This window comes from Phalacrocorax carbo, unplaced genomic scaffold (assembly GCF_963921805.1).
Source record: "Phalacrocorax carbo unplaced genomic scaffold, bPhaCar2.1 SCAFFOLD_129, whole genome shotgun sequence".
NCBI classification, from domain to species: Eukaryota; Metazoa; Chordata; class Aves; order Suliformes; family Phalacrocoracidae; genus Phalacrocorax; species Phalacrocorax carbo.
Window position 1 is genome coordinate 12,936 of NW_026990425.1, and position 23,226 is coordinate 36,161.

General features: G+C 42.0%; 1 protein-coding gene across 1 annotated transcript in view; it reads left to right on the forward strand.

Annotated features, from left to right (window-relative positions):
- Positions 1-663: 663 nt before the first annotated feature.
- Positions 664-23,226, forward strand: part of UHRF2 (ubiquitin like with PHD and ring finger domains 2) — a 103,086-nt gene continuing 80,523 nt past the window's right edge. The window contains exons 1-3 of the mRNA XM_064440330.1: positions 664-882; positions 19,983-20,092; positions 22,109-22,295. Of these exons, the coding sequence (XP_064296400.1) occupies positions 689-882; positions 19,983-20,092; positions 22,109-22,295 (491 nt within the window). The 5' untranslated portion in view covers positions 664-688. The remainder of the gene's footprint in view (positions 883-19,982; positions 20,093-22,108; positions 22,296-23,226) is intronic.

Sequence of the window (23,226 nt, forward strand, 5' to 3'; positions counted from 1 at the left end):
CTTTAAAACCGATAGCTGCCATTTCTATTAGAAAGTCTTAGAAATAGTCCTGGTTTTGGTTATGGGTTTCTGCAGTTAGCCATTTTTTAAACATTTTTTGTTAAATGGAATGTGGACTCATGCAATCTTCATCATGATGCTGTGTTTGTAGGGTTGATTTTTTTTTAAATGAGCTAACATTGTCTTAGCTATGTTTTCATTGAAATTGGTGGAAATGTAACAACTGTATGAAAGCCAAGTTAAACTAGCACTGAACATTCAAGGTTCATAGAACATTGAAGATTCAAGTTTTTATCTTTGTTGTTTTGTCACTGTTAGCTTAATTGGGTCCTTTGACTTTACTGAGAACAAATTTGATCTGTGCCTATGTGGAAACTTAAACTTATAAAAAGAAATCATCAAATGCTCTTGGATTTATTTTTTTCCTTTGGATTGCTGGATGCTTTTTCTGCTATGAGATTAGTCAAGTCACTAGTCTGCATTTAGACTAATAGATATATAATTTAAAAAAAGCATACTAGATCAAATTTTTAAACAGAGTTAAGCATTAACACTCCCAAAAATTATTTTGAAAATTGTGCTTCTGAAAAACATTGTCTGTAACTTACTTCTTACTACTTTGGAAGTACTAATTGTCACTTCTGTTTGGTTTTGCCTTTCAAGGTATCCAGAGAATGGCATAGTAGAAATGGACACCAAAAATCTTCGGCCACGAGCAAGAACCATTCTGAAGTGGAGTGAACTAAAAGTGGGTGATGTGGTGATGGTTAACTACAATGTTGAGGCTCCAGAAGAAAGAGGATTTTGGTTTGATGCAGAAATTACATCTCTGAGAGAAATTTCAAGGACTAACAAAGAGGTTCATGCTAAAATTCTGCTTGGGTAAGATTTCTTTGGCTAACATGGAAAGTCTATTTGCATTCTTAAGCAAACAAAACCTAAAGTTTTTGTTTGCTACTCATCAATAGGTTAACATTAAAATACTGTATTTCCACAGCTGAACCAGGTCTGGGGTTCATGTGTGAAGGAAATTCCTTTAGAACCTTTGATATGTACCTTAACTCCCCTAGCAGAGTCTGTCATTTCTCAGTAGACCACAATGAACATGCTGAGATACTTGCCTGATCAGACTGTCCTCTTTTATTGTTGAGTCATCGAAGCACTATCTGGACTTGTTAACTAATCATCACATCCCATGTCTGCTTCCCCCTCTATGCTGGTTCCATCCTTGGTGTGCATGGGACCCAGAAATACCATATAAGGCAATACTAGCCCCCCATTTCCACCCTTGCTTATGCAACTCAGTGGGGGAAAGGGTGGCCATCTTGTCATGGCAGCATAAGGCCAAGACCAATGTCAATGCCTCCCACCTCCCCAAGGGTGTCAGGTGCAGAGGGGTGTTTGGTCATGGAGTGATGAAGGCTTAGAATCAAGGCAGTCAATAAGGTGGTGCGTCAAGAAACCATCAGAATAATGTGAGCCAGAAGCCAAGTATGAATATATAATATGATGACTAGAACAAGTAAGTGACTGCTCAAAATAAGCATAAAAAATAGGGGAATGAAGTGGGACATACCCATAGCTGTGGCAGACCATCCTAGAAGGGACTCCCACCAACTATATTTGACTATTTTTTGAACACATTCTAGTATTTGTTTGATCTCTGTGATATCCCGGTGGACAGCTGTTAAAGTTTGTTGTGCCTGCCCCTTTGCCTGATTCAACAGTTGATGTAAGTCTTCATGTGGCAAAACCTGTTCAATCAATAGGGGTAGGGGTGATGTGGTGGTAGAGGGTATAGTTAGTTGACAGCACTTGATAAGTGATAATTGGGGCAGTATAGATAAAATCACATCCGGCTAGGGTTGTAAAATAACAGGTACATAGATTAACTAACAGGAAGTATGGTTAGAGGTAGAGTCAATACATACAGAAGGACATGAAGATTGTAAAGACACATAGCTGTTCCAGATATAGACAAGCATCCTGGTTTCGACTGGGACAGAGTTATTTTTCTTTCTAGTAGCTGGTATAATGTTGTGTTTTGGATTTAGTAGGAGAATAATGTTGATAACACACAGATGTTTTAGTTGTTGCTGGGTAGTACTTACACAAGTCAAGGATTTTTCCAGCTTCCCATGCTCTGCCAGGTGCACAAGAAGCTGGGAGGGAAGGGGGCACAGCCAAGACAGCTGATCCAAACTGGCCAAAGGGATATTCCATACCATATGATGTCGTGCTCAGTATATAAACTGGGGGAAGTTGGCCGGGGAAAGCAGTGATCGCTGCTCGGGGACTGGTGGTGTTGGTCAGTGGGTGGTGAGTGGTTGCATCACTTGGTTGGTTGGTTGGTTTTATCCCTGGGTTTCGCGCCTCTCTCTCATTTTCCTTTTCATCATCATCATCATCATTACTACTACTACTACAATTACTATTTCTGTTACTATTTTATTTTAAACTGAAATTATCTAAACCCACGAGTTTTCTTACTTTCACTCTTCTGATTCTCTCCCCCATTACACCAGGGGGCAGTGAGCGAGCAGCTGTGTGGAGAAAGTATGTTCTTACCCTGAAAACTCCAAAGACATACAAATCACTGCAATGTGCTGGGGCCTGGCCGATGCCTACTGAGCCCTGTTCAACACCATTCAGTACTCCCAAGGGGAAGAGAAGGTCTCTGGATCTGAACACAAAACAACAGACACTGCGGCCACTCCAACCCTGACAAGAGGCACTGTGGCCACTCAAACCCTCACAACAATAGCTGCAGCTGAACCAGAGAATCAACCCATGCCAGTATCAGTCACCCCTATACACAAGAAGAAATACTGGAAGCAAAAGTCAGATCATTTAGACAGAGTTGATGGAAGAGCAGGGCCATCACGAGGAGAGGAGGAGGAAGAGGAAGAAATCGTACAAGAAATGGAAACTACCCGATCCCTATCCTTGAGTGAGCTGTGAGATATGAGAAGAAGTTTTGGCCGTTATTTAGGTGAGCACATTGTCACCTGGCTGCTCCGATGCTGGGATAATGGGGCCAGCAGTCTGGAATTAGAGGGGAAGGAAGCCAAACAACTGGGATCCCTTTCTGGGGAAGGGGGCATTGACAAAGCGATCGGCAAAGGGGCACAAGCCCTCAGCCTCTGGAGGCGACTCCTGTCTGGTGTGAAAGGCAGGCATCCCTTCAAGGAAGATGGTATATATCGCCCAGGAAAATGGACGACTGTAGAGAGAGGTATCCAGTACCTGAGGGAATTAGCCATGCTGGAGGTGATTTATGGTGACCTGGACGATGAACAGTCACCAAAAGATCCAGATGAAGCCCAGTGCACACGACCCATGTGGCAGAAGTTTGTACGGAGAGCACCATCATCGCATGCAAACTCATTGGCAGTACTGGCCTGGAAAGATGAAGAGGCACCAACAGTGGGGGATGTGGCGAACAGACTCTGGGATTACAAAGCAAATCTCTCTTCCTCCCTCATCTCAGCTGTGGAGAAACTGTCCCTGGAGGTTCAGCAACTCTAAGAGGATATGTCCTACTCCCCGCCTGTACAGACCAGTATCTCAGCCATTAGGAGTAAGCATCCTTTTGCTCAAGAGAGAGGATACACACCACGGGCCACCCTATGGTTTTACCTGCGTGACCACGGAGAGGACACAAGGAAGTGGGATGGAAAATCTACCTCGACCCTAGAGGCACGGGTACGTGAGCTGCAAAGAAAACCAGTCACTCAGGGGGGTTCTTCCAGGAAAATTGCTGCTCCAGTTTCCAGTGAGCAGTTCCCCAGACAGAGTAGAAGCGCTGATTTTATTTCTGATCTTAATAAATCCTTGGATGAGGGGATTGAGTGCACCCTCAGTAAGTTCGCAGATGACACCAAGTTGGTCTGGAGAACAAGTCTTATGAGGGGAGGTTGAAGGAGCTGGGGTTGTTTAGTCTGGAGAAGAGGAGGCTGAGGGGAGACCATATCGCTCTCTACACCTACCTGAGAGGAGGTTGTAGTGAGGTGGGTGTTGGTCTCTTCTCCCAAGTAACTTGTGATAGGACGAGAGGAAATGGCCTCCAGTTGTGTCAGGGGAGGTTTAGATTGGCTATTAGGAAAAATTTCTTTACTGAAAGTGTGGTCAGGCATTGGAACAGGCTGCCCAGGGAAGTGGTGGAGTCACCATCCCTGTAGATATTAAAAAAGCGTGTAGTCGTGGAAATTTGGGACATGGTTTAGGCAGCATGGTGGTGTTGGGTTGACGGTTGGACTTGATGATCTTAGAGGTCTTTTCCAACCTTAATGAATCGATGATTCCATGATTCTATGAAGGGACTTCTGATTCGCATTTACAAGAAGTGAGTAACGGATGATATGACCAGGACTAGAGGGGCCCTGCCTCCAGCCAGGTGGAGGAAAGGGATAACTGGGTTTACTGGACTGTGTGGATTCGATAGCCTGGCACATCAGACCCACAGGAGTATAAGGCTTTACTGGACACGGGTGCACAGTGCACCCTAACACCATCAAGCTATAAAGGGACAGAACCCATCTATATTGCTGGAGTGACGGGGGATCCCAACACCTAAAAGCATTGGAGGCCAAAGTGAGCCTAACGAGGAATGAGTGGCAAAATCACACCGCAGTGACTGGCGTGATCAGCAAGACTCGCTCACCCTTTAACAGTCCCATATGGCCAGTACCGAAGTCCAATGGAGAGTGGAGGCTAACAGTAGACGATCGTGGCCTGAATGAAGTCACACTGCTGCCTAGTGCTTCTGTGCCGGATGTGCTAGAAGTTCAATACAAACTGGAATCAAAGGCAGCCAAGTGGTATTCCACAGCAGATAGCGCTAATGCATTCTTCTCAATCCCTCTGGCAGTAGAGTGTAGGCCACAGTTTGCTTTTACTTGGAGGGGCATCCAGTACACCTGGAATCGACTGCCCCAGGGGTGGAAACACAGCCCTACCATTTGTCGTGGACTGATTCAGACTGCACTGGAACAGGGAGAAGCTCCCAAACACCTACAATACATTGATAACATCATTGTGTGGGCAATACAGCAGAAGTTGTTTTTGAGAAAGGGAAGAAAATAGTCCAAATCCTTCTGAAAGCCGGTTTTGCCATAAAACAAAGTAAGGTGAAGGAACCTGCACAAGAGATCCAGATTTTAGAAATAAAATGGTAAGATTGATGTCGTCAGATTCCAAGGGAGGTGATCAACAAAATAGCAGCCATATCTCCACCAACTAGCAAAAACGAAACACAAGCCTTCTTGGGCGTTGTGGGTTTTTGGAGAATGCGTATTCCAAATTACAGTCTGATCGTAAGCCCTCTCCATCAAGTGACCTGGAAGGAGAATGATTTCAAATGGGGCCCTGAGCAACAACAGGTCCTTGTACAAATTAAACAGGAGAGTTCATGCAGTAGCCCTTGGGCCAGTCCGGGCAGGACAAGATGTAAAGAATGTGCTCTACACCGCAGCCGGGGAGAATGGCCCTACCTGGAGCCTCCGGCAGAAAGCACCAGAGAGACCCGAGGTTAACCCCTAGTGTTTTGGAGTCATGGATACAGAGGGTCCGAAGCACTCTATACTCCAACTGAAAAAAATATATTGGCAGCAAGCTGCTTCAGAAGTGGTTGGTAGTGAAGCACAGTTGCTCCTGGCACCCCGACTGCCGGTGCTGGGCTGGATGTTCAGAGGGAACGTCCCCTCCACACACCATGCAACTGATGCTACATGGAGTAAATGGGCCACACTGATCACCCAATGGGCTCGAGTAGGAAACCCCAGTCACCCAGGAATCTTGGAAGTGATCATGGACTGGCCAGAAGGCAAAGACTTTGGAATATCGCCAGAGGAGGAGGTGACACATGCTGAAGAGGCCCCACTGTATAACAAACTGCCAGAATATGAAAATGAGTAGCAATATGCCCTGTTCACTGATGGGTCCTGTCTTCTTGTGGGAAATGATCAGAGATGGAAGTCTGCTGCTGTATGGAGTCCTATACGACAAGTCGTAGAAACTGCTGAAGGAGAAGGTGAATCAAGCTAGTTTGCACAAGTAAAGGCCATCCTGCTGGCTTTAGACATTGCTGAATGGGGAAAGTGGCCAGTGTGCTATCTCTATACTGAGTCATGGATGGTGGCAAATGCCCTGTGGGGGTGGTTACAGCAATGGAAGCAGAGCAACTGGCAGCACAGAGGCAAACCCATCTGGGCTGCTGCAATATGGCAAGATACTGCTGCCCGGGTAGAGAACCTGGTTGCAAAGGTATGTCACATGGATGCTCACATCCCCAAGAGTCGGGCCACTGGAGAACATCAAAACAACCAGCAGGTAGATCAGGCTGCTAAGACTGAAGTGGCTGAGGTGGATCTGGACTGGCAACATAAGGGTAAATTGAAGCTCGCTGGGCCCATGACACCTCAGGCCATCAAGGAAGAGATGCAACATACAGATGGGCTCGTGATCGAGGGGTGGACTTGACCATGGACGTTATTGCATAGGCTATCCACGAATGTGAAACGTGTGCTGCAATCAAGCAAGCGAAGCGGGTAAAGCCTCTGTGGTATGGAGGATGATGGTATGGGCGGATGATTGGGAGGACGATGAGTGAAATATAAATATGGGGAGGTCTGGCAGACTGTTTATATCACACTCCCACAAACCTGCCAAGGCAAGCACCATGTGCTTAGAAATGGTGGAAGCATCCACCAGATGGCTGGAATCATATTCCGTGCACCATGCCACCACACGGAACACTATCCTGGGCTGCAGGATACACCCCTGTTAGTGGGTGGTGAGCAGTTGCATCTCTTCTTTGGTTTCTTTTCACTGGTTTGCTTTTGTTTTTTTACTTTTGCCCTTCCGATTCTCTCCCCCATCCCACTGGGGTGGGGAGAGTGAGCGAGCGCCTCTGTGGTTTTTAGTTACTGACTGGGGCTCAACCAGGACAATGATTATCATCTCAGTTCCTTGGGGTCTATTGAGAAACGAGAGACTCTGCTAAGGGAATTAAGGCATGTATCAAAGGTTCTAAAGGAATTTCCTTTACACACAAATTCCAGACTGTCATGGTTTTAGCTGGGATAGAGTTAATTTTCTTCACGCTAGCTGGTATAGTGCTGTGCTTTGAAATTAGCATGGAAAAAAAAATGTTGAGATAGCACACAGATGTTTTGAGCTGTTGCTGGGTAGTGCTTGTACTAGTCAAGGACATTTCTAGCTTCCCATGCTCTGCTGGGTGCACAAGAAGCCGGGAGGGGAGGGGGCACAGCTAAGAGAGTGGATTCAAAATGACCAAAGGGATATTCCATATCATGTAACATCATGCCCAGTATGTTAACTGGGAGGAGCTGGCCAGGGGAGGGAGGTAGCAATCGCGGCTCAGGGACGGACAGCGTCGGTCAGCAGGTAGTGAGCAATTGCATCATTCGTGTTTCCATGGGGTTTTTTCCCTTTTTTCCTTTCCCTTCCTTTTCCATTTTATTATATTATCATTATTGTCATTATTATCATAATCATTACTATTATTATTATCATTTTATTGTAATCATTAAACTGTGCTTATCTCAACCCACAAGTTCTTTTGCTCATCCGATTCTCTTCCCCATCCCACGGGGTGGGGTGGGGGGAATGAGCGAGTGGCTGCGTGGTGTTCAGTTGCCAGCTGAGGCTGAACCACGACACAGACCTAGCTCAGGGTTGCAAGCTTCAATATCTACCGATTGCCATCCTTTTGTTCATTGCTGGGCCCACTGTCGATGATAAGTGGGATAGATCATGGATCTGTCAGTATTAAAATAGTGGATTTCATGAGTTAGATTTGTCCTGTAAATATAGTTAACCTAGAGCCACTGGGAATTGGGATTTCTTCTTCAGAGTAGCAGGATGTAAAAGGAGGCAATCTGTAAGAAAAGAACAAAATGCAGGTTCTCTAGGCTATAGGCAAAGCAACAGATAGATAGTTATTTGAGTTACTCTTGTCAGAATTCCTTTGTACAAATCTGGTCCTAGTGCAATTAGAGCTGTGGTGATGGTTTTGGTAGGGTGAATACATGCTCGCACTCTAGTCTGCAAGAGAGCTTGTGAAGGTGGTCAAAGGAGGGTCTTCAGCAATAGGTGAGACTTAGTGATCATCAATAGCTATAGAATTGGTAAAGGAGCGGGGTGAGAAGAAAACAGTTGGGACCTCAAGGTCAGACTCTGTCGATGATAGCGGACATACTAAAAACTCAATGCTAAACAGTAATGCATTGTGCACATCCTTCTGGAAAGGAACATTGCAAAGGATATAGTGAAGAATCGGATGTAAAACATTAAGTATAAGGGGGTGTTGTGGTTTAGCCCCAGCCGGCAACTCAGCCCCATAGAGCCGCTCGCTCACTCCCCCACCAGCAGGATGAGGGAGAGAATCAGAAGGGTAAAGCTCATGCCTTAAGATAAGATCAGTTTAATAATTAAAATAAAATTATAACAACAAAACAGCAACAATATTGCAATGAAAAGGAAAACAATGAGCGAGGTGCAAAACCTGGGGTGGCATGGGGGGAAGGGGGAATGAATAACCAAAACAAACAGCACATGATGCAGCCGCTCACCACCCACCCAACACCACCAGTCCCTGAGCCACAACTGACCCCCACACACCAACTGCCCCGGTTAATATACTGGTCATGATGTCACATGGTATGGAATGAATATCCTATTGGCCAGTTGGGGTCAGCTGTCTTGGCTGTGGCCCCACCTCTCCCAGCCTCTTGCCCACGTGGCAGAGCATGTGAAGCTGGAAAGGTCTCTGACTACTACAGGCACTACAGTGAAGAGAATTATTTCTTTCTCAGCCGAAACTAGCACAATCTCCACCCCTTATTCCATACCATTTATGCCATGCCCAGGTTCCATACTATCCAATACAACCTTACCAACCAGCACCCCTCCCCTTCCCATCCTTTGACATAATACAGACATCATTACCTTAGTCTATGGACCTTTCCTGTAAAATGTCCATAGAAATGTCCATTGAGTTCACCCAGTCCATGAGTCCGGGCTCCATCTGTCATATCAATCTTTCAGGGCAGGAGAGGTGGTGTGTGTGGTGTTGGGTTGCTGCATACCGAAATGAGTCTTCGTTCCATCACTGCTGCACTTTGCTTGTTTCATCAAAGTTCATCTTCCATGGATTGGGAGGTCTGTACTATGATATCATTGATATGGCATATACCAACCACAGAACAGATGACACACAATATTATATAGCAGTTTGCATTATGCCATTCAGTTTTTTGGCTGTTTTCACCCAAAATCAAATCCCCCTGACACACACACTGGACTTCTCCATCTTTCTGCATTCACCCACCAACTGCACGCAGGTCCTCGAGCAAAAGCAATCCCATGAATGGGTTTCCCTTTGTCCGAGGCAGGAAGAACCCAGACTGTTTTCCCCAGCATATTTTTCATGTGCACGACAGGGACTCTATCCCCTTCCACAGTACGTAAGAGCTCTGATTGGGCAGGGCCAGCTCAATTGGCAGATCCCCTCGTGTTGACCAACCAGGTGGCTTTTACTAAATGTGTATCCCAATGTTTAAATATTCCACCCCCCATCGCTCTCAGTGTAGTTTTTAACAGTCCATTGTACCATTCAATTTTTCCAGAGGCTGGTGCATGATAAGGGATGTGATATACCCACTCAGTGCTGTCTTCTTTGGCCTAGGTGTCTATGAGGTTATTTCGGAAATGAGTCCCATTGTCTGACTCAGTTCTCTCTGGGGTGCCATTTCGCCACAGGACTTGTTTTTCGAGACCCCAGCATAGCATTCCGGGCAGTGGCATGGGGCACGGGACACGTCTCCAGGCAGCTGGTGGTTGCTTCCACCATTGTAAGCACATGGCGCTTGCCTTGGTGGGTTTGTGGGAGTGTGATATAGTCAATCTGCCAGGCCTCCCCATATTTATAGTTCACCTATCGACCCCCATACCACAGAGGCTTTACCCGCTTCGCTTGCTTGATTGCAGCACACGTTTCACATTCGTGGATAGCCTATGCAATAACGTCCATGGTCAAGTCCACCCCTCGATCACGAGCCCATCTGTATGTTGCATCTCTTCCTTGATGGCCTGAGGTGTCATGGGCCCAGCGAGCTTCAATTTACCCTTATGTTGCCAGTCCAGATCCACCTCAGCCACTTCAGTCTTAGCAGCCTGATCTACCTGCTGGTTGTTTTGATGTTCTCCAGTGGCCCGACTCTTGGGGATGTGAGCATCCATGTGACGTACCTTTGCAACCAGGTTCCCTACCCGGGCAGCAGTATCTTGCCATATTGCAGCAGCCCAGATGGGTTTGCCTCTGTGCTGCCAGTTGCTTTGCTTCCACTGCTGCAGCCAGCCCCACAGGGTGTTTACCACCATCCAGGAGTCATTAGAGAGATAGAGCACCAGCCACTTTCCCCATTCAGCAATGTCTAAGGCCAGCTGGATGGCCTTTACCTCTGCAAACCGACTCAATTCACCTTCTCCTTCAGCAGTTTCTGCTACTTGTCATATAGGACTCCATACAGCAGCCTTCCATCTCCAGTGCTTTCCCACAAAACAACAAATTAATATACTGGTCAATATACTGGTCATGGCATCACATGGTATGGAATGAACATCCCATTGGCCAGTTGGAGTCAGCTGTCTTGGCTGTGGCCCCGCCTCTCCCGGCCTCTTGCCCACATGGCAGAGCATGGGAAGCTGGAAAGGTCCCTGACTACTATAGGCACTACAGTGAAGAGAATTAACTCTTTCTCAGCCAGAAACAGCACAGGGGGTGATCCCCAAGGTGTTCGTAAATATCAGAAAGGGCAAGGAAAGTGGTAGGATAGAGTTGAGTAGAGTAGAATAGAAAAGAATAGAACAGAACAGAACAGAACATTTCAGTTGGAAGGGATCTGCAACAATCATCTAGTCCATCTGCCTGACCACTTCAGGGCTGACCAAAAGTTAAAACATATTACTAAGGGCATTGCCCAAATGACTCTTAAACACTGACAGGCATGGGGCATCGACCACCTCTCTAGGAAGTCTTTTCCACTGTTTGACCATCCTCCCAGTAAAGAAATGCTTCTTAATGTGAGGTTTGAACCTAACCTGAAACAGGTTTGACCCATTCCCACTGGATACCAGTGAGGAGAGCTCAGCACTTCCCTCTCTACTTCCCCTCTTCAGGAAGACGTAGAGAGCAATGAGGTTGCCCCTCGGCCTCCTTTTCTCCAAACTAGACAAACCTGAAGTCCTTAGCCACTCCTCATAGGACATGCCTTCCAGCCCTTTCACTAGCTTTGTTGCCCTCCTCTGGATGCGTTCAAGGACCTTCACATCCATCTTAAAATGTGGTGCCCAGAACTGCACACAGTACTCAAGGTGAGGCTGCACCAATGTTAAATACAGTGGCATAATCACCTCTTTTGACCAGCTGGTTGTACTGTGTTTGATGCATCCCAGAATGCGGTTTGCCCTCTTGGCTGCCAGGGCACACTGCTGACTCATATTGAGCCTGCTGTCAACCAGCACCCCCAGATCCCTTTCTGCAGGGCTGCTCTCCAGTCACTCCTCCCCCAGTCTATACTTGTGCCTAGCGTTACTCCATCCCAAGTGCAGAATCTGGCATTTGGACTTGTCAAATTTCATGCCATTAATGTTTGTCCAATGCTCCAATCTATCTAGATCCCTCTGAAAGGCCTCTTGTCCCTCAAGAGAGTCAACAACACCTCCCAGTTTAATATCATCAGCAAACTTGCTAATGGTGCATTTAATTCCTGCATCCAGATCTTTGATAAATGTTTAACAGAACTGGCCCTAAAAAAAGCATGCTCCCATTCCCGATATGATGCTTGCACACCTTGCCACCCCTTGCTACCAAAATGAGGATTGCCTTTTCAGGAATGCCCAGGGTCAAATAGTCTTTCCATGCTTCAAGGGGATTTTTAACTGCCCGGACACAAGGGGATTTGGTGGTAACCATAGCTGCATCTTTGGGGAGATGGGAAGATAACAGAACTGGCATTGTGCTCTTATAATACCTGGGTGCTGCACCTGTAAAGCAAGTGCCTATTGACAATAAATGGACTCTGAGTAGATCAGAACCCTTTTTGACTAGTGGGTGCCACTGGGCCTCAGTGGGACACCCCCATAGGTCTTCCTTTACCATGGGGGCTACATCTAAATTGCAATTGATAACGAACCTATCTATGTGGAGTAGGAAAAAGAGAAAGCCTTGATGCTGTATAAGCACTGCTCAGCAGTAGCCACACACTCTGTTATCAATGCTGTTTTAGTCACAGCTCCAAAGCACAGCACCATATGGACTGCTTTGAAGAAAATTAACTCCACCCCAGCCAGACCCAGTACACCTGTTTAATTTTAGGAACTTGAGTATAGTTCTTCAGTAATTCAGTAGTTTTTTGCAGAAATCTACATGACAACTTTAAATAGGCTGTGACATTGCTTATTTTCCCCATCTTAAAGAATGCAGTCTTTACAGTTTCCTTGAAGATTTCACTGCTAGCCTTCTCCTCTCTTGCTAGTTTTCTTTGTCCTTTTGACACAGAGTTCTTTTCTTAACATATCATATTCACAAAGGAACTGAAGACAGTTGGATTCAGTCTGTTGTCTCCAGCTCTGTAGGACGATGGAGACATGGGGATGCATGTGTTATCAAGAGTGAAACCGACGTTACAGTGTAACTTGAAGTGAACATTTCTTTTTATCTAAGAAAAAGTTTTCTTTAGTGGTGGCACCTCCTAAATTTCACCACAACAAACAGTAACCTAATTCTAAAAATATTTTCCTTAAAATTATTTAACCATTCAGATTTTAGAATGTTTTTTATTGTAAGAATGGAAGAATTATGAATTTTTATGAACATTTATAATGTAGGACATGATTGATTGGGAGAGAATGGCAGAATATTTTTATGATGAGCCGCAATTTAATATTTTGCTTATGTACCAGAAATAGTTGCATTTTTTTAAATGTGAAAGATGTTGAGTTGGTAGCTTTTGCAAGCATATGCAAATCTGTTTTGAGTATTGCTTTTAAATTTAGTTTAACAGGAGAGATTTAGATTAAATATTTCAGTGTATTATGGCTTCCTGTGATTCAAAATGTAGAGGAGGCATATGAATTCATTTTGGAGACAATTATCATATAAGAAAAAACACCATCAAATCTAAACCAAGATGTTGAATAGAACGTTTTAATTAATAACCACAAACTTCGCAAGTCGGAAGTATTTTTTAAAAGAAAAACAGTCCTGAGATCTCAACATCATAGGATAATTCAGGTTGGAAGGAGCCTCAAGAGGTCTCTAGTCCAACTTCCTTTTCAAAGTAGGGTCAGCTATGATGTCAGACCAGGTTGCTCAGGGCTTTATTCAGTCTGGTCTTGAGAACCTCCAAGAACTGAGACTGCACAGCCTCTCTGGATGCCTGCTCCACTGCTTGACTGTCCTTATGGTTTTTCCATGATATTTATTGTAATGCATTTAATATGTGTATGACATTTGGTGAACTGCAGAAATGGACTTTACGACCTTCTGCAAAACAAAACTGTTCAGAGGTTGATTTATATGAACCTCAGGTATGAACCTCTGATTACTGATAAGGTTTTTAAAGCTGCTTTTTGGGGTAGGGTTTTTTGTGGCAAAGGTTCTTTTGTGTGTGTGTGTGTGTGTCCCCATAAAAATGGGTTAAACAAAATATGCTTTATATTGGCAAAACCAGTTAGATATTTCAGGTGGTGTCTTTATTTCAGTTAGATTTATAGGTCAGTTTTTAATTTTTTTTTAAACCTAAGTAACGTGATATTTATATTTAAATTTTGAGGATGGTAGGTAGGTATGCCTCCCCATAGTATTCTTACTTCACTATCCTCTGCAAGAAATTTGAAAAAGCCACAATAAAGAAATACTGTATTCCAGGATAGTGAATTTATTTGGCAAAATGAAGTCCATTTTCTACGTAGAATCTTATTTATTTCAATGAGCATTCTGCCTAACTAAGTGTTCAGGCTTCACTGATATGTTAATAGCTTATACATATAGCAAATCAACTATGACAGTATGCAGAAAGTAAAATTTTCTTAGCCCTGGTGTTTCTTATGATTCATCCAGTTAAAATTCTGAGTCACCTGAGTTACCCCAGTCATTGATCTCAATTGATATTAAAATTACAAGATAAACTTCCTGGAATTGATAAACTTGTGTAAAGAATATGCTTCAGTGGGAATTACTTGATTTCAGGTATTTGGGTTTATAAAATCAATCCTTTACTGTTAGTGTTAGTTATTAATACTTTTCAATAAAAACTAATCTATCATGAGAGACACATTTTTAGGTGATTAATTATTTGTTAGGGAGGCGGAACACTTGCAGTTGTTCCATTCACTAACTCTTTCCGTCTTCAATATTAAGTTTAAGAGGGTTTGAATATTTGATTCAAATTAATACAACTTTTTATTGCTCTTTATTACTTTTGACAAAGGTGTCATTGAGTTGCTGGCATAATGACAGGAAATAACAAGGGCATGTATGTTTACACTGTATATAGTGATGGTGTGGGGTCAATAAAACTTGTGATGAGGAAAATATATTTTTATTGTATTTTTGATGTGCATATATGTTATGTGGTATTTCTTTACTCATTTCTCAAACTAGTGGAAAAATTCTTGAAAAAAATTGTCATCATTACTTCATTTTTGGGAAACCAATATAAATTAGAGAATATTATAAGAGAGAAGAGTGAAACTGAACAAAGACTCCCAAAAATCATTGCAACAGTAGATCTAACCATATATTAATAATTCTCATTTGTTCTGTGCCTGCACTGCAATTAAAGGCTGTCATCATACTGTTCCTAAAGCCTATCCAAACTGGACTTAATGCAGCTCAAATATAAATATCAGCAAAGCTGCGATGCTATAAGCAGACTTCACGTCTGCCCAAGACTAGAACTCTTATGACTCTGATGATACTTGATTATTTTCAGTTCAGAGTTGTCACTCCTGTTTCTCTGATACCCCAGAGAACTTGCCAACTCAGTTTACAGTATCTCTGCAATTCATCTATTCTTCCTTTCTTTGGGAAGTATTTCTTTCATGGTGAAAGCAATTATTAGTAATTAGGGTATTATTATTTTTATCTTTGAACTTTCAAGGAAGGATATATGTGCCTGTTGGTGGAAGGTCACTGTGAGACAAACCTCATATTTTAACCAGACTTTGGTAGCTGGCTGACTATGAGAGCCACAATACCAAAAAAGTTCAAATGCTGCTTTGTCTTTTTTGTTTGCTAGACTTCAAGGTTAATGAACTCTCACGTTTTCTTCACTCAGTTAACATACTAAGGTATATGAAGGTTTGAATTTAGCAAGGGCCTCTCTCAATACCATGAGTTGTCTTATTTAAATCCTTGAATTAATTCAAGGCTAACAGTAAAATCAGTTCACTACAGATTCATTATACATCTTTCTCCAAGCAAATATATTATGAATTTGAGAAATTCATTAGAGCAGCAATAATGGAAGGTAGCAGTAAGGATCTTGAAATATGTCATAGTTTTATACTTTAATCATCTGTTAGTTCTACAGATTGTGTTGGGCTTTCAGCCAACAGTGCTTTTCCAAGCATTTTTGCTTTTCGTAGATCGCTGTCTTTTTATTGTGTTTTTACATTTAACCTGATGGATTTTGAGCCTATCTTCCTCATTTAGACACAACTCCTGATTTTTGTAGGATGCTTTCTTGCTTCTTGTAATTTCCATTTCCCTGCTGTTTAGCCTTGCTTGGATTCTTTTTACTCACTCTTGATATTTTGATAGGCGGTGTACATTTGTTCTCAGTGTCCAATATATTGTCTAAGTAGTCTTCACACTGCCTGTACAGATTTTACTCAATTATGTTTTTGAGGAAGCTTTTATTTTTTCTATTTAATTTTCCTTTTTGAAACAGAATGTAACTTGGCTTTTCTTGCTCTTGCAAAGATATTGAATTTAAGCACATCATTACAGAGCAATGGAATAATGCAATGAACCAAGTCTTGCACAGTTGACCAAGTCAAATGTTCATATATATTCATGTGGTATAATTCCATATCCAAGATAATATCTTTTTTTATCTAACAACACCTTTGTTACTTGCTGCTTCAGCTCTGAAGACATGTTTTGTTGAGATGCAGAACATTACTTCTGGTTCATTTCTCAAAATAGCTCTCATAAAATAGTGGCATGTGGTCTAACAATTTTCTGAAACATTCTTGAACAACTCTATTAAAGTTCACTTATCAAAAAAAAACACCTGTCTATAGACTTCTTGCACATACATGTAGCTTATTTCCCTGTAGGTAGCAAAGCTTCTTAAAGGGAATCCTTGACTGATGTGATTTAGAGCCACTCATTGTGATTATCCCCTGTCCCAAGGTCCTAGTTGAGATATAGCAGCTAAATTCAGTATCTAAGTAATCATAAACAGCAAGGTTGGAAGGGACTGAATGAGTTCCTCTTAGAGCATCCTTTAAGCTAAACTGTACCTGTTGTTACTTCTGAAAGGCATTTCATAGAATCATAGAATGTCCTGAGTTGGAAGGAACCCACAAGGATCATCAACTCCAACTCCTGTCCCTGCACAGGACAACCCCAAATTTAAACCATATCTCTGAGGGCATTGTCCAAGTGCTTCTTGAATAGCATCAGGCTTGGCGCCGTGACTACCTCCCTGGGGAGCCTGTTCCAGTGCTCCACAACCCTCTGGGTGAATAACCTTTTCTTAATATCCAACCTAAACCTCCCCTGGCACATCTTCCTGCCATTCCCTCGGGTCCTATAATTGGTCACTAGAGAGAAGAGATCAGTGCCTGCCCCGCCTTCTCCCCTTGTGAGGAAGCTGTAGACTGTGATGAGGTCTGCCCTCAGCCTCCTCTTCTCTAGGCTGAACAAACCAAGTGACTTTAGCGGCTCCTCATACAGTTTCTGCTCTAAACCCTTCACCAACTTCACGGCCCTTCTCTGGACACTTTCTAGTAGCTTTATATCCTTAATGTACTGTGGCACCCAAAACTGCACACAGTACTCAAGGTGCGGCTGCACCAGTGCAGAGTAGAGTGGGACAATCACCTCCCTCGACTGGCTAGCAATGCAGCGCTTGATGCACCCCAGGACACAGTTGGCCATCTTGGCTGCCAGGACGCACTGTTGGCTCATGTTCAACTTGCTGTTGACCAGAAACCCCAGGTCCCTCTCTGCAGAGCTGCTCTCCAGCCTCTCGTTCCCCAGTCTGTATGTATATCCAGGGTTGCCGTGCCCCAGGTGTAAAATCTGGCACTTGCTCTTGTTAAATTTCATACGGTTGGTGATTCCCCAGCTCTCCAGTCTGTCCAGGTCCCTCTGGACCTGTCCAGGCCCTCAAGAGTGTCAACAGCTCCTCCCAGTTTTGTGTCACCAGCAAACTCAATTAGTATTCTTTCAAGTCCTGCACCCAAGTTATTTACAAAGAGATTAAATAGTACCGGCCCCAAGATGGATCCCCGTGGAACCCCACTAGTGACTGGCCACCAGCCCGATTTAACCCCATTTACTATGACCTTTTGAGCCCGGCCCATCAGCCAACTGCTCAACCACTGCATTATGTGTTTATTCATCTGTATGCTGGACATTTTGTCCAGGAGGATACTGTGAGAGACAGTATCGAAAGCTTTCCTGAAATCCAAAAAGATCACATCAACTGGCTTTCCTTGGTCAACTAGGTGGGTGACCTTGTCATAGAAGGAAATCAAATTTGTTAGGCAGGACTTTCCCCTCGTGAACCTGAGCTGGCTAGGACCAATGACTGCATTGTCTTTCAGGTGTTTTTCAATAACTCCCAGAATAATCTTCTCTATAATTTTACCATGTACAGAAGTGAGACTGACGGGCCTGTAGTTACCGGGGTCATCCCTGTTGCCCTTCATGAATATTGGGATAACATTTGCCAGCTTCCAGTCAACTGGGACCTCTCCAGATTCCCAAGAGCATTGAAAAATCATTGAGAGAGGTCTCGCTATGACATCAGCCAGCTCTTTAAGTACCCTTGGATGAATCCCATCAGGCCCCATCAACTTATAGGGATCTAGCTGGAGCAGCAAGTCCCCCACAAGTTCAGGGTTTATTAGGAGTTTGTCACTCCCGCAGTCATGGTTCACTAGCCCAGGGCTCTGGGGGTCCCTGAGCCCACCATCAGCGTTGAAGACCGAGGCGAAGAAAGCATTAAACATCTCTGCCTTCTCTATGTCCCTGCTTGTGAGGTGACCATTCTCATCAAGCAACAGGCCAATGTTATTTCTGGCTTGCCTTTTGACATTAATGTATTTTTAAAAAGCCCTTTTTTATTGTCCTGCATAGTACTGGCCAGTTTCAACTCTAATTGAGCTTTGGCTGCATGTATTTCCTCCCTGCAGTGGTGAACAACTTCCCTATAGTCCTCCTCCCATGTTGCCTGACCTTGCTTCCACTGGCCATATACTTTCTTTTTTTTCTCCTTATTTCAAGAATATCCCTGGTCAGCCAAGCAAGCCTTTTGCCTCACCTGCTTGACTTCCTACACTTTGGGATGGCCTGCTCCTGTGCTTTTAGGAGTTGGTACTTAAAAAGCAACCAGCACTGATGGACCCCAGCACCTTCGAAAGCTTTTTCCCAGGGGACCTTACTAAGTAGTTCCCTGAGCAACCTGAAATCTGTTCTCCTCATGTCCAGAGTTGAGGTTTTGCTGGCAGCTTTCCTCCTGTCACCATAGGTTTTAAACTTGACTGTTTCATGGTCACTGTGGCCAAGGCGGCCCCCAATCTCCACTTCACCCACGAGGCCCTCTCTGTTAATAAGCAGCAAGTCAAGGAAGGCACCCTTCCTGGTCCATTCCCTTAGTACCTGTACCAAGACATTGTTGTCCACATGGTTTAGGAACCTTCTGGACCTGATTGTCCCAGCTGTGTGGTATGCACAGTTGACACCTGCAAGTTGAAGTCCCCCATAAGGACAAGGGCAGATGACTTAGAGGCATCCCTTAGTTCCTTAAAGACTAACTCATCAATGTCATCCTCCTGGCTGGGTGGCCTATAGTAGACTCCCACGACAACATCTGCTTTATTTGTCTGTCCCTTAATCCTTACCCAGTGGCTCTCAACTGTGCCATCACAACTGCAAGCTCCATGCATTCTAGCTCCTCCACTACATTTGTCTAACCTGTTACTAAAGACATCCTTTTCTTGTCCCCCTCTTTCTTCTTTCCCCTCTCATACAGCCAAAAATTCCATTTTACTAGCTACTAGGAAAATCTCATTTGTAGCTGCAATGCCTCATTTATGCTGAAAATGTCAAAATAGTTTATTTCTCACCAAAATATTATGTTACTAGTTTAATACAGTATGCTTCAGAATTTAAATAGATGCTTATTAATAGCCAACAATATATTGAATTTTTGTCTATTTTGACTTTTCCATATATATCTGCCTAAAGTTTAAGGAATATTTATATTTATATATTTTGCATTATACACACAAACACATGTGCACCCACACACACAAATATGCATGTATACATATATACTTTCAGTTCAATACATTTTCAATTCAAAATTTCCTGTTATTTAGAAGGAAAATGAGGCATAACTGTGTGTTGTTTTAAGATAAAATCACTGTTGTGTGTATTATATTAGAAGTATTCTTAGAAGAATCAAGCTGGACAATGAAACATTGTGTTGGGATGTTCTTCATCTGTGCCACTAACTAGACTGTACACTGTGTTTTGGTTTTGCTACATGTTAGAGCACTGCATTGAATTTTGTTTGTGAAGTCAATAAAAATATTTTTTTCACTGATAAAACAGATGCCAGTTAACTGTATTACTTTGCTTAGGGTTTGCCAATTATAGAGGCTAAGACTGAGAAACAGAGTTCAATGTACTTTATTAAATTTTTATTTTTCAGAGGCCCAGAAGATGCAATAAATGACTGCAGAATCCTTTTTATAGAGGAAATGTACAAGATTGAAAAGCCAGGAGCTTATCCACTGACATTTGGAGATGGAGATTTCAAAAGTATGCTTTTTTTATTGTATGATTAAGACTTAGTTAAATATTTGAATGGCATTAAAAAATTAAGGGATCAGAGCACAGAATTAATTGAATTAAGGTTTCTTTTGTGTGTAATAAAAGAATTGTTATTACACAGATTCTTGGTTTGAAAGTTTTTTACTATAATGTAACTTTATTACATGGCATATTGAGAATAAAATTTTGATGTAATATGTCAACATGTTAGTGCTATGAATATGATCTCATAAGCAGGTAAATGGCTGATATTTTAGATTAGCTGTATGGAGTGAGTTCATAGTCTGAGATAAGTTCCTAAGCAGGTATCCAAATCACAAAATTTACTATAATAATTGACATCTCATTTGAGTTCTCAACAAATGCAAAAGACTGAAAGAGTCATTACCGCTATCTTTAACCCTGGCTTTATATAAGAATGAAAAAATCATTAGCTGTGTAGCACAAGAAAGTGTCAAGCTTGCTAGAACTATGAAAAAAACAGATATATTTTATTTTAGTTTATTATTTGACCACTTATGTCCTTCTGAACACTAAATACACCATGTCTCCTCCCTGCCCCCCTCAAAGGGCACTTCTCTAAAAAGCAGTTTAACATTGTATCCTAAGTTTAAAAATATGTGAAATTAGAGACTAGGAGTTATAAGACAGTGTTTATAATGGGAACACTGAGAGGCTGATCTGTGGCATTATTGATAGATATTACTGAATTTTAAAAGCAGCAAATTTATCACAGTTTAGTTTTCATTTATAATCTAAGGCTAATATTTGTGCCATTGTATGTAGGTGTCATTAATACACAAGACTTTATTTGCAACGTACTATTAAAGAAATGATGTCATATTAAAACCAGTGTTTTTTAAGAAAGCAAATTCCATTTGCAAATGTATATATAAAATTAGAAATGTAATTTTCAATAAATGAAGCAATTTATTTTTTCATTCTTTATTTATTTACTTTTCTTAGATTAGTCAATGAAAACTAATCATCTATTCCATTTATGTTCTCTTGGTCACTTTAAGGGTGATTCTCAACATTTTAAAGTAATATTTTTGAGATAAACTGTCAGTTTGAGAAATTTAGAGATAGTGTAAACCCAAGTTACATCAGCTTTGCCTCATTATAAAAGCACCATTTTCAAATAGGGACAGTGCTCATGTGCGTAAAGAATTGAGCCCTATTGATGTAGTAATGCATAAAAGTAGTAATCTGGTCATTTTACAAGGGCTTAAGTTTCAGTAAACCAACATAATTAAACGTATTCTTTCATTTGGCTGTTTGAATTAAGAGGAAAAAAATATTTACTACTAAGAATAAAGATGGAACTTGTCTATTTTTTCAGATTTAAATATTGTCTTGAATTGATGAAATTAGAATAAAACTGTATTACTCTTTATTCATCAACCCTGTGCATTTTTTTTAATTGCAACACTATAAAGGACTGTAATTTCACAGTTCTGTTCAAGTCCTTCTACAGACAGTCCTGCCAAGGCAACTTGCAGAACAATATCTTCTCATGACCTAGTCTATCAAAATGAGTCTATCCATTCACATTAATAAGTGCTACATCTTCATAAAATTAGTCAATTATTATAATGGACTCAGTGCAGTCAAGCTGACAGTGAATTATGTTGCCACTTTTTGAGTGTGTAGAGCTATTTTCTTTCTTTTTTACAACCCACATGCCCCCATATCAGGATAGCAGAGCAATAGGCTAGGTTGCAACCTAACCTGGAAAATTACAATGACTCTTTCATAAATGTTAGGCTGAAGAACACAAGTTGATATTGACAGTAGCTACTTAGTCATGTAGTAATACATAAGTCTAGGTATAAACTGTTCCTGTTGCCTTGATCTTTTTAAACCCAGACTTCATTGTAATAGCAAAGCTACTGTATCCGTGGCATGTTCATGTGGGCACACATATATATATTATTCTGCCATTGTATTTATAAATCTGAAATCAGTTTTCTAAGACCTGTGGCTTTTTATCTCTTTCGATAGGAAAGAGTGGCCCTGAATGCAAGCACTGCAGGGCTGACCCAGATAAGGAATGTCGCTTTTGCTCCTGTTACTTGTGTGGTGGAAAACAGGATGCTCACATGCAACTCCTTTGTGATGAATGTAATATGGCTTATCATATATACTGCCTGAACCCTCCCTTAAGCAACATACCAGAAGATGAGGATTGGTAAATATACAAGGATGATTTACTTATGTATATTCCCATTCTACACAAGGTACCTCTTTGTTATTTGCAACTAGAGGAATTACTGAAGAGCTTTTATATTTCTGGTATGTTTTTCATCCTTGCACTGTATGTAGACATATTTACATTTTATGTTAAGATTCTATTTATAAATATAATTCATAAACTATTGATATTGAGCATTACGGATTTTCAGAAATTAGCTTGTTCAGTTTATGACCTGTGACATTAATTGATGTTATTAGACTTAATTAGCACCACCTACAGTGGTGCTTCCCCAACCTTTTGTTTGTTTTATTTGGGCTTCATTGTTGCTTCTCCTTTAATCCTTTACTTTCCCCTCAATCTCAGCCCTTGTTGCTGCCTCCTTGCCCTTCCCTTATCCTATATCTGCCTCATTCATTTTTTCTGCTGTGAGAAAACCACTACCTTACTCCTCCCCATTTCCAGTAACTCTAGCACCATCAGCAAGAAAGCCAAACTAGTAGGCCTTGGTGGACTCAGCTAACTCCATTCTGAGCTGACTCTGCATGGAGCCAGCATCAACCCATTGAAGCTTATCATCTTGAGCTCCATGCCACATCTCACCTGTATCAGTTATGTGCAACTCATACTATTTGTACTTATAACCTGCTTGTAAAATATATTAAATGCTAATCTTTTATAAGTGACTTCTAAATAGAACTTTAGAACTAGGCTTTCCATTATGAATACATCAATAGATGTCTATGGACATGTTTTAAAGAAAAACTTTGAACTGTGCTTTGTGATACATTTTAGTGGAACTACACACTTCAAATAAAATATTTTAAGTACTTTAGAAGTTTTAACATTCTATGGAAGTAAATAACTTAGTGTATTATATTACATCATCTGCCTCATACTGAGTAAGTTTGTTTATAGTTCAGCATCT